This window comes from Mercenaria mercenaria, chromosome 19 (assembly GCF_021730395.1).
Source record: "Mercenaria mercenaria strain notata chromosome 19, MADL_Memer_1, whole genome shotgun sequence".
Classification (NCBI taxonomy): domain Eukaryota; kingdom Metazoa; phylum Mollusca; class Bivalvia; order Venerida; family Veneridae; genus Mercenaria; species Mercenaria mercenaria.
The window spans coordinates 904,179-917,370 of record NC_069379.1 but is presented as its reverse complement, the minus strand read 5'-3'; the positions used below and the strand labels follow the sequence as shown (position 1 = coordinate 917,370).

At 34.6% G+C, this 13,192-nt stretch overlaps 1 protein-coding gene across 1 annotated transcript; it reads right to left on the bottom strand.

The window, feature by feature from the left end:
- Positions 1-1,943: 1,943 nt before the first annotated feature.
- LOC123543122 (uncharacterized) lies at positions 1,944-12,203 on the bottom strand. The gene is made up of 5 exons (XM_045329189.2): positions 11,656-12,203; positions 11,096-11,254; positions 8,411-8,740; positions 7,460-7,535; positions 1,944-7,066 (listed from the first exon to the last, which is right to left on the bottom strand). The coding sequence occupies exons 1-5, from the start codon at positions 12,199-12,201 to the stop codon at positions 4,527-4,529; spliced, it is 3,651 nt and encodes a 1,216-aa protein (XP_045185124.2). The 5' UTR covers positions 12,202-12,203; the 3' UTR covers positions 1,944-4,526.
- Between the last annotated feature and the right edge of the window lie 989 nt (positions 12,204-13,192).

Genomic DNA, 13,192 nt, shown 5'->3' with positions numbered 1-13,192 from the left:
TATGATTACAAACAGGTATGTTTCTGTGAAACAAGTAGGAATTACCAGCATTAGGTCACGATTGTATATTGCATGAACGGTCTAATCAATTTATTGATTGAGAGCAATAGGATATACAATTGTTTCTCTTTGAGAAAGTTGTTCCCTACATTTTTCTTAAAACATTTGTTTTTTCATTTCCACTCTATTGTGTAAGTGCAAGGGTAATAAGTACTTATGCGAGTTTTCATTCCTTGCAAAGACATGTATAAAACATAAACCAGAACTAAAATTATTGATATTAACAAAACGCAACTGGAAACCTCAAACTGTATTCTCTAAACAAATATTCGTTTATGGAATTCGCTTTTTCAGTCTATTGCCTTGTATGTCTTAGATTGTGCCAGCTGAAGGTAATAATCTTAGCAAAATGATGTACATTTAGGAATTTTTAAAGAAACGCATGCGAGAGTCACCATGAAACTTGATCTTAAGCAAGCGTCTTGCTGCAAGTATGAGAGGTTTAGGTTAATACTCCCAAGTGGTGTTTAGCAACTGAACATTCCATGGTGGTTCCCAACTGTTTCTTTTATTTTCTTTATAAGTTAAGCGGAATTCTATTAAACAGATATATGCTGAATGTACTCTGTACTGATATTTCTAGTCTATGTATGACAATTCCGGAACCCATTAATCAGTAATACACAATTACCCAAGGTCACTTATGCCCCGTATGATCATTGGCTGCAGAGGATTTGAGTAATATTGGATGAACTCCATGATGCCAACAGAAAATATAACAACACGGATCCAAAGTACGTGGAGACTTCTTACGACTGTTACATAGCACGTAAAGGTAGGTCTTTTGTTACTTCATACTAGTCAAATCTGTAAGATCCCTTGGAGGCAAAGAATAAATCTAACAAAATAATAGCAGATTCGGTTTGATCAGTTTGTTCCAGAGAGCGTATATTTTTGCTTATAAGACCCATTATTAGGAATCATATTTCCAGTTCAAAGAGTGAGGAGCATCTAATAAGCGTGTACTACAAGAGAATTAAAAGGAAAAGAAACCCCAGATTGCATGTCATATGTCGGAGTGTGTCTTATAAGCGAATCTGTCTTACAAGTGAAAATATACGGTAAGGTAATGTGTAGCACCGTTAAGCAGAATCTACAGACATATAGAGGATATTACATGAATGTCTTTTCATATTTATTTATTAAGCGAGTTGAATAAAATAATAAAATGCGAGGCTTTGCCGAGTTTAATAAATTCAAAGTGGCAAGGCACAAATGTAAAATTCTTTTTATCACATGTTAGCTTTTCCTGTCGAAACATAAAAAAATTCTATATTCTTTTACTATATTAACAACTCAATTTGTCGAACTTCTCCTACACTATTAACTATTAAGGTTTAGGGCCCCACTTCCGGGCAGTCAAACGCCTTAAAAGACACCATTTTTAAAGAACTGTTACACATGTTTGTTTTGATTCATTTGCAATAGCATGCGAGTGTTGAAATTTCACATAACTAAGTGGAACACAGTTTTCAGCAATTGTTTATTTTTATTTCTTTACAAATGGCATTCGTTCTCAAAGGGGGACAACTTTTTCAGAATATTTTCAGTACGGGACAGTACGGCAGAACATGTAATGGTCAGGTAAAATATTGGTAACGATGTTGTTCGTTTATAAAATATTTCTGTGTTTTGGTGATATACTCCTAAACCTTAACGACGTCTGTCAAAGGCTTAATACACTAGTGTATTATCATTTTTATGTAATGGCTTTTACACTCCCGCGACGTCAAACATGAAATTACATAAAAGGTAGGATGATAATATAATCCATTAAATAGTATCAATGTATTTGGACCACTAAATAAATAGAATAGAAACGCACCTTTTGACATAATATTTTATTCAATCTTTTTGAAATACAGGGACCCTCACGTAAAACGGGAAACAAAATAATAGCAATAAATTTTAAGCATAATTTTAATACATACAAAAACTTAATGAATCTAACATAAAGATGCTTAAACATAACTATATCTTGTTTGGCACGAAACAAGAAAATCAAAATGTAAAAAAACACAACTTGGGAAAATCTTTCTTGTATAAAAAAGTTAACTATAAATAATCATCAAGCTAAAGTTTCCGACAAATCTGTTACTTGGCCAAAATCTGAATAACTACCTTCGAAACGCACATATTTCATTGTTTGATTTGATGAAGATATTTAAACAATCTCAATCTTCACTCTTATACGTAATATTTTAATATTAAGTCTGTCATTCGCATGAATGTAGTGAAAAAATCACTGACATAGCCTAATGCAGTGCAAAATTCGGTACCCTGCATGGCAGGCTTTACTTAATGATTTAGATTTAAATGGACAATGAATGTGTTTTCTTTCATTTTTTTAAAGCGGTTTTCATCAGCAACTATTTATTTAGCAAAAGAAACCGAACAACTGTACCTCGATTCTGTGCTAGTATTAACTTGTTATCAACATCTCTACGTTTATCAGAGGTTTGGGAAACGTGTCTCCAGGTGCAGTACCTTCTATCCTATCGACATGGAGAACAAATGCTCGCATTGGGACCGAATTCACGGCCCTGTGATCCACAGATGTGCGCTCTTTCTATTGAACTAAGCGTATGTGTATTTTATGTCTAGTGCGTAGCCATTGATTTGCAATAAGACTTCAGGACTTTCTGTATCTAATTTAAATGGTTAACAAAGTTTTGTCTTGGTGGCCAGACACATACAATCTGCCATGTAAAACACATACATTGGGTAAAAAGTTAAGGCGAGTTCGGTGATAATGTGTAATTTCGGCACTTTGTTTCCTTTCTGATTTGTCAAATGTAACATGTTCTGATTACTTTATTATCTATAAGTTTCAAGTACGGTCTGTTCATTTTGTTCCGGGCTAAATTAAAAACAACTCTCGTTCCAAATATTTAGATAATTGAAGATTCTGCACCGCTATGTCTTACTTGTTTGTTTGTTCTGGGTTTAACGCCGTTTTTCAACAGTATTTCAGTTATGTAACGGCGGGCAGTTAACCTAACCAGTGTTCCTGGATTCCGTACCAGTACAGACCTGTTCTCCGCAAGTAACTACCAACTTCCCCACATAAATCAGAGGTGGAGGACTAATGATTTCAGACACAATGTCGTTTATCAAATAGTCACGGAGAACACACGCCCCGCCCGAGGATCGAATTCGCGACCCCGCGATCCGTAGACCGACGCTCTACCTACTGAGCTAAGCGGGCGGGTTCATGTCTTACTTAATCACTCTTGGATATGGTGCCTGCTTTTTAATCTTGTCTTTTGACAGTTCCTGTGATACGCAGGCTCCATAACCTCAGATCCCCTTCCTAAATTCCAGTTTATTTAGTTCTGCCCATTGTTTTCTCGTTTGGGGCAAACCCTTTATTTTAGCTGGGGACCAAACGCCGCTCTACGTGGAATTACACGCCTCAACACGTGTATCATTGAAGGTTCCATGTTCATCGCTGTTTGAATACATCTGCGGATGTCTCTAAATTGCTTTTTGTACTTTTAGCATGTCTAAATGTTGAGTTCTGCTCAACCCGGGGCTAGAGGGCGTGGACGGTAGCATGCATTTCCACTACCGTCCATGAACAGGCTCAATTAAACCGAGCCTGCAACATTTTCATTTTTTGTCGTGTTGAGCGATCTGTGAAGTTTCCACTTTTCTATATTTTGTGAACTTTGCTGTTTTTGAGTTTCATTATACAATTATTGACTCTTTTAGCCATTAATATTGAGCCATTTGATATGATGTGATATTCAACAGAAGAGGACAATATTGACCGAGGCGATGAATATCCCATCATATTCAATGGCATAATTACGAGTCAATAACTGTTTTATCATATGAGTTCAGGTTTATTAACACTTGTAAAATATTCCAAATTTCACAGAAAACATTATGAAACTTCAAGTCTATCTTTAAACAACCCACTTACCATGAAATGTGAAATATATTTTGAAAGATGACGAGCAGTTTCGGCCAAGGAAAGTTAGGTTATTTTAGAACATATAATAAAAATCATTATGCATTTTTTACTTTGTTAAAAGTTTTGCGAATTCAACAATATTGCAGTCGAGATGTTATTTATGTGCTACAGCAAAGTATTACTAGCAGGCCCATACAGGTACATGGTTAATACTAAAATTAATCTATTTTTGGACAAATCTTGATCATATCGTTTGTAATTATGCATTTGTGACAGTTTTAGGAAAAATAGACAGTAACTGCATATAATTGACTTGTTTACTGCTAATTTTACATTAAGGTATTAATGAATAGTGATAGTCATGTTTCTCAGTACTCTTTTTATGTAGCATGATAGAAGCTGATCGACTAATCCACAGCTGACTGTGTAAAGTTGACAAAATGAAACATAAGAAGTCAATTGTGAGTATCCGATGATGATAATCCTGTTGCCAATACCACTATTCATAACAAGCAGAAACACACGAGTACCTTTACAGCTTTATCGCTTAATTTGCACCATGTGATGTCATTTCTGCAATTTCCAAACGATTTTCTTTCGTTCGAAATTCCTTCACGAAGAACAGTTTGGTACGCTTAAGATGTTGCAGAATATTTTCGGCACACGCCTCTTCCTCTTGTTTGATGTCCTTTAACTTTACCAGAACTGCCAATGGAAGGCTGCCTACCTCATATAACAATTTTGATAAGCATTTCTGACTTACTTTGACGGTTTGTAAGTGCAAAAGTTTAAGTTTTCTCAGTTTAGAAATGCTGACTGGTAGGTTTTCGTCAGATCCAAAGTTAACGCCCTGTATTATTAATGTCATTAAACAAGAGCGTTTGTCGAGTATTTCTACCAAGACTTGAGGGCTGCTGTGTTCGAAAGTTAAACTTTCGAGACAAGGTAAATGACGAATCCGGTTGAACACATTACCACAGTTTCTAAGTTGTAAATGTTTAAGACTGGAAAGAACAGAACATGGTTCATTTGAAACTACATTAACTTCAGCATCCCTGTTGACCAATGCTTTCACGCCATGCAATTGAACTTCATCAATTTTAACTGGATTTGTTATTAAATATGTAAACTGTGAACATGATATTTTCGTGTTAGATAGATTTAATCTGCAAAGCTGTTTGAACATATTTTCTTGAATCTCAAATTCGTTTAGGCATTTGCCCGACAGATTTAGGCATTTTAATGAATGTTCATTATGGCGTAAGATGTATTCTATGTTACAATCTGACAAATACTTTGAATTGGTGCACACTATCATGCTTAATTGTTGCGCTTGTGTAATGTATGCTTGCGTATCAAATGGAATATCTATATCACAGGTAAGTGATCTTAGTTCACAGAATTTGATATCACATATTTCTGACATATATTCAGCGGTTGCTCTTCCTAGATATACGTCTCTCAGTGCCAAAGGCTCGATCTTGATATTATGTTGACGAGCTTCTTTTATGCAGTGTAAAAACATACGTTGCAATTCAATGATAAACCCTGTAAACGATAATTTGCCACACCGATAGTCTCGGCAGTTTGCATCATCGTCGACAACGCTCAATGATATGAGTGAGATCTTTTGTAAAGCGCAAAAACTAATCCCACCAAGAAAACGAAAAACGAGACTCATATTCAGGATACCTTCTGTTGTACTGCACACTTCTTTAAATTTGGTGGGATGTATGCTCAAGTAGACGGCAGTAAAAAATTCCTGAAAGGTTTGATGAATGAAAGAAATCGTTTTGCATCTTTCCAAAACACTCTTTCCATAACAAGTTCGTTCTGACAGAATCCCAATAGCAGAAAAAAGTTTTAGTTTGTCTTCAGTCAGTCCATAGTCACTAAGGTCGGTCGTTTCAAATACGTAGCAAACGTAGCTCTTATGATGACATAATCGAAACGAAAACTTAGCTAGTGGTAAAACTACACTATCGAAATATTTTTTTACATATCTTTTATCTGCAAACACTGTCATCATATTACACATTTGTTGAGCTTTATCGTTACAGATATTAAGATGAGATAATACGCCATTCCTATCTGCTTGGCTAATCAGAAGATCAACGACGGCACTATAGATTTCTGCTAGCGAGGTGTTAAGTGTCGATTTTTCGCACCAAAGGCTAAGTAAGAGTTTTGACAATAAAGGATATGTTTTCAGATGTTTTATTGTTCTGTCTTCCAAACAGACTAAAAAGTCCTCAATATATCGACGACGGTGTGTCATTTTATTTATGTACTGGAACACCAAACGTATGTGTTCGTCAGAAGATTCCGGATCGATGCCTTCAAGTTCTACAATCATGTCAAATTCTCCCGATTTAGGTCTAATTGTCGCTAGCTTCCATGGCCGTGTGGTATAAATGGTTGCATATCTACTATTTACTTGTTTCAGTGGAAGACCCATTGATGTTGTTGGAGATTCTCGAGTTCCACTTGGTGGCGACCATTCATTGAGATCTTCTAGGATAACCAAGCAATTGTCTTTTTCATATTCGAGGAGTCTGTACAGGGAATCACGGTATCTGCCTTTTATCAGGTGTTTTAAAATCATCTCTTCAATAGTTGACTCCTGATCACAATACTTTAGTGAAATGAAAAACAGAAAGTCTATTTCACAAAAATAGCTGCACCAGCTGTTCGTTCTTTGCTCTTCCGAACGATATGAAAGTGATGTAGTATCAGACCTTGTCGGATTTGGACATTGAGAACTGTTTTCATGCGCTGTACACCACGCAGACATCATTTGACGGCATAGTGCGGTTTTTCCCATACCAGCATCAGCTGTTATCAAAATGTTTCCTTTGACTATGTTGGTAAGAAACTCTGACACCTTAAATCTCTTTTTCTTTGTATCTCCATAAATATTGTAATACTCATGTTGTAAGTCCATATAGTCGTCAATACTGTCTGCCACATATAACTGCGGTGTGGCATAGACCCGGTCAACATCAATTTGTACTTCCGGCAGAAGCGGTGTGATGTCTGTTTTTATGTATGATTGTTTGTATACATCAATGAGAGCTGCTTGCATTTCTGAAAACAGCAATTATAAGAATTGATGCCGTGCTGATAATCAATGAATACATATGAGTATTACCTGATTAGGCGCTTTCAAGTCCTGCGGGCAAAAACTAATCATACACCAATCCGCAAACTTGTCTTGTAGCGTTATCAATAATTTTGTTGAAATAAAAAGTAGGTGTATTGCAAACTGCACAGTCAGATGTCTATTAATAATTCACTTAAACTTCAAACTAAAAGCTCACGTGCCTGTGAGCTTTCAAAATAAAAAAACTGTAGACTGGACATGTTAATGGTATATTTAATGCTATTTCGCAAACTATGTAAACCAAACAACATTCTAATGTAGCATATCGCCTGTAACGAATGTTAGATAAAAATGCTAAAACGATCAAATATATTTACGTTTTTTATCGTTTGAGTAGTCACTGATTCTTCTTTCATATAAGATGAGTTTGGAATTAGCTGCAATCCCAGGTGTCTGCATAAAACAACATATAAAACATAGTTTTCAATAGGCAAAAGAGAACGTCGACAATTTCGATACAAATGTCGTTAGTAATTACACTTCCAAATGATCTTCTTCTGATACAAAGCAGAATTCGTTGATTGTTTAAATAATTATGTAATATAACTGTCAAAACGTTATACAAATAGAAATTATGGCAATTCACCTCATGTACGACGAGAAACCGTTTCACGTGTGTCAAATCAGTGTTTTGAGGCCCGCATAGAGATAAATGTCTCTCGCCAAAATACGTTGAACTTCGAGGAATTTGTTTTAACATCAAATTTAAGGAAAGTACATAACCAATGTGATAAGATTATTTAAGTTTTATATATGAAATTAATCTTCAGTGCATTATTGTGGATATTACTGTCTTCATGTAAATACAATTTGAATTAAAATTGAATTATAACGAGAATACTTCGCATGTAAAAGTTATTTTGTCAACAGAAGACTTAATATATAAATAAGACTGAATAATATCTTGATGAAAAATATCTTATTTTTCACGCTTGCAATGTACAATATGTTGTCATGCATTCATCCATTCTTTAAATTGTTTTTAATGCATATTTCCCTGGGTATGGTTAACACAGTCGTCTTTTTGCACGTGCTTTTTAAACATGAAAATTCTATCCAATGTACAATTCAACAGTCGCTATGCACTCATAATTTACTTATAACACATCAGACCTTTTGGCTATATTTGTATTACTGATAACATATATGAACATATTTATTATTTCTTATTTATGGAACATATATGTATAAAATTCTAATATGTATTCTAATGTTAAATTTGATGACATTGTATATCATACATGTATATGGACATGTAATTTACTTACGGGCATTTCCCCTGTACTTTGTTTATCTTCATTTAAACTCATATTTAACTGCTTCTCTGAATTTTCTTTGGTTGCTTGAGATTCTGTTTCATTGCCGGCTGAGTGTTTCACCGAACTACTTTGTTTTGTCAAGTTAGCTTTTTCTAGAAGTAACTTTTTTATTTGGTCCCTTTGCTCTTGCATGTACTCGTTCAGCCCTCCAATGACATTTGCTTCAGTTGAACGAATCCTGCAAACAGCATCTTGTGTCATTTCCTCGATAGCTTTTAACGTCTGTTTCCGGACTTCTAATTCATCTTCAAAGCTGATGTGGCATTGTACGCTTTTGAGCTTGGAAAAAGATTAAGATGCGATAAAAAAATAACTAATGTTAAACCAAGATTATTCTATCAGAGTAATAATAAAATTCGTCATATTTAACATTAATGATCAACGTAATATTATATAAATATTGCATTCCTTAGAGGGTGACATGAAAAATATCTGTATATCGACCGAGGCGCCGCCAAGGTCTTTATTCATATTTCGAGAGGTGATCATTTTTCCTATCACCCTCTCAGGAATGCAATGTACATTTTATTATACCGATGATATATAAAGGTCAAAACATTTACTAGGAAATCAAGATAATGATTTCAATGATTTAAGTAACATTAAAAAGTAATTAGGCCTACTAAACAAATAATGAAGACAGAATTAAGGAGGTCTTACTTGTTAGCACTTAGAAATTGTGGCGATTTTGCTGTGTATTAAGATTTTTTTTATAGATTTAGTCAAGTCGTTTACATATCCATTTATAAGCACCTCGTCTGAAAATTTAATTTATCGTCTCAGTATTATAATCAATGTGAAAGTGTCAGTCTCTCAACGGGTGATATGAAAAAATATCACACGCACAGAAAAACAAAATAGCGCTGTTGCGCTTGTTATGTAAAATTATGGATTTTATCACATGCGCAGAAATTGAAAATAAGGATTTTGCGCAAGAGATATAAAATCACTTGGAAATATTCAAGTTAAATTAATGGAAACCTTGCACTGGACATTTATGTGAGGTATAATAAACTAAATATGATTCTTTTAGATTAAAAACCACCATTTTTAAAGCCAGGCAATATACGGGAGTATGAATTATTGATGGATAAAAAAATGCAAACATTTGGTAAGTTATTTCGTCCGTGCTTCCATATCACTAAGACGTTTTTTTTGGACAATATTTCCATTTATTTTTTATTTGATAGGTCTGATTTGTCACATAAGCAAGAACAAGGATTCAGTTTACTGGAAAAATCTTATTCTAAAAACGCAGCCCCATTAATAAAAAACAAACAACATTGCATATGCGTATGTGTAGAAATATATAGACAACAATGCCGAAACGAAGAACGATATTCAATTTTTTGCTAACGTGACTTACGCATGCCAGGTTAGGATAACACCTAAAAGTGGTTATAAAATGTCACAAGCCAAGTTTTTGATTTTACTCATTTAAACCATTGGCAGGTAAGAGAATTATGGTTTGATGGTTAAATTCCTGATTGGACAATTTTGTCACATGTTTACACGACTTAACATACAGTCATGCAGCGACTACCGCAACAAGATTTAATTCCGATAATCGCCTTCTTCTTTTTCCGTAAATTAATAGTAAAATAGATTAACAAATAATGATCTATTTGTTGACAAAACTATTGAGTATCTCTTTACTGAAGATAGATAACTAATTGAAACAGTTACGATCTGATTAAAATGATCTCCCTTTAACGCTACGCGTACAGTATGAACTTAACCAGTAGAGGATCACATTTAGACGACCTTTTCGCTAGCCAATCAGAGCCTAGCTTTCAACATTTTGAAAGTGAATGTAGAAGTTAAAACAATTTATATTTGCCCCCGGGATTTCTGTTTTCGATATGTGATAATCACGGGTTTATGATTCTTATGACGACAACATAATGACTGCATCATCGTAATTTGTCGGTAAGAAGGTATAAATTAGTAAATGCAAAAACAAGATAAATATGGGGGAGTCCAAGCATAGAAAACAATTGATTGCTATAGTTTTAACTGATCGATTTTAATCTTCATTTGACGCCATTTTGAAGGTTAAGTCAAACGAATGCCGAAACAAGTCGTCTGATTGTTTCAAATAAAATAGATTCGTGAAAATAAAAATGGCAATATAAGAAATCAGATTATACAGAAAGAAATATTTAAATGGGTCGCCATCAGGTCTAACATTTAGGAAAATCAAGTACGTTAGTCAGGTTGCTAAGGCCAAAACCATGTTCGGAATTATAACCAACCGGTTAAATATGTACAAACCGTCGCTCTTAATACCTACCGATTCCGATGCAACAGGAAAGTATAAAAAGATGTTTTTCCCGCCAGGTGAATCCTTTCCATTCGTAATAAAAGTCACAATGTTTAGACCATAGAAACGCTCAAGTAAATTGTATAAATACTTAAAAACCTTTAAAAAAAACTGCATCGCGTACACACATATAACCATTGATCTTAAGAAGATATAATGATAAGAAAAACACAATTATGTGTCTAACGAAAGAGTCCGAAGACAAAAATTAGAACAACGAAGTCTTCCTTTCAAAGAGGAAAGCATGGCGTCCAACATGAAAAATGAAACATGGAAAGTTTAATTTTAAATGTTATTTTGCTGTTGCTTACCTCATTTAGATGTAAAATTGCATCTTGCGCAGCCGTGTCAGATACAAAAGCCTTTCTATCCTGCAGAACATGAATCATTGCATCGATATATTTGATAACGTCATGATCTTCAAGTGCGAGAGATGCAGAGTGATGTATATAGTTCCTTATGTCTCTTACCTGTGAAATAGAACATTTTATATATTTTAGGTAAAAATTCCCTCATAGGAAAAGGTGTGTTTCAGGAAAGCCCCCATTAAACCACGGCCACATAACAGTACATGCATGGATGTGTAAATGATTAACATATACAAATGCATAGTCTTAGATAAACAAAGCAGAAGGTATAAACACTTATGACAAACAACACAAATAATAGAACTCAATGAGGCACCGCCTTGGAATGATCAGTTGCAAACAATAATATAATGATACAATTATTCATGCAATACACGATTTGTTTTTTGTAACAAAGTTTCTCTTTATTATATCATAAATCATTTTTGAACCATCGTATTATTACTTGAAATGTGTCATTATTAATTTTACATATGGAAACGCAAGTAAACTGAAAAGCTTACCTTAACAAGAGATTCAATATCTGTATCCATTCTGTCCTGAATGTATGTATTGTTTATGGCAATACTTAGTAAACCTGTGGCATCCGTTTCTGCAGCACTCTTTTTGTCCACGTATCCAGGTGAACTCAGAAAGCACTTCCCTAGCTCCCAGTAGTCTGTTAACCAGTTGGTCGGATTAGTGTTTGTCAATATAGGATCATTTGTGCTATGTGCTTTGACAATATAGTCATACAAGAGACTACATATTTTGTTCGGACACTGTCGTCTAAAACTCGGTTGACTGCAAAAGCAATGCCTACGATTCTTTTGAATGCATTTCTTCTGGTTTGAGTGGTCAGGAAGAAGGTTTTCAGATGTACATTGGTCGCATTGAAAACATAAAATCCCTTCCAGGCGCAGACGCTTAAACAAATTTGCATGGTGACATCTTATCTGTGTGTCTATAAAGTGTTCAAATCCTTGTTTGAAGTAACGCAGACCTAGAGCCGCCCGAACCCAATTTCGATTTGGTTTCTTATTTACGTGTTGCTGAAGCTCTTCGGACATTTTCTTCTGAAAAGGACTGATATGCATTATTCACATTCGTATATTGTGTAATGCATTTTATCAACCTTTCTAGACAAAATTAAATTGTTAGTCGATTTAGTCGCTTATTTGTGTGGTTTAATAAAATAAGGTAAAGTGAGATGTTTCCTGTTTTATACTAAACAGAAGCACCGATACAATATGACGAGATACATTGTCTTTAAACTTGTAAAATATAACATTGACCTAGTCAATAAAATCTGTAAAAAGATCCCTTGGAAGCAAAGATTGCAACCAAGAAGAATGATAGCAGACTCGGTTTGATTGAGTCTGTTCATGAAAGGTAATGAAATGTGCAACACCTCTCACGCCCCCTAGCACCGGCTTAAGCAAAACTCTGTTACACATATGTTGAATGGACTCTATGATACCAAAGGACCAGAATATATAACAACACTGAATTCAAGTACGGGGAGACTTTTTACAGCCGCCACACGGCCATCAAGTCTTTACAATGATTACTATAGACCAAATTACCTTGACGCTACAACTATTTTACATATCAAGTTGCGCACAGACATCGTCAGGTAAACTGCCTCTTTAAATTTATAAAATATAACATTGATCTAGTCAAGTCTTTACAATGAATAATATAGACCAAAATACTTTGAGGCTACAACTATTTTACATATCAGGTTGCGCACAGACATCAAATTCAAAAGGTTTAATGTATCATAAACAAAATGTTTTGTCAACTCCATCCCCGTTTCATTTTAAACATGAATTTCTGCATCGTCATAACGTATGTTACATGTTTTTATTATATTAATGCAAAGTATGAAAGTAAATATGCAATTTACATAAGTTTCAACGCAATTAATGGCGTTATTCATTATTTTGCAAATGAAAACCCAGATTTTATAAGCACTAAGATATACCTGGTTACAAGCAAAGGTTTATAAGATCCCCTAACCCTAACCCTAACCCTAACCCTAACCCTTAAAACCCTAAC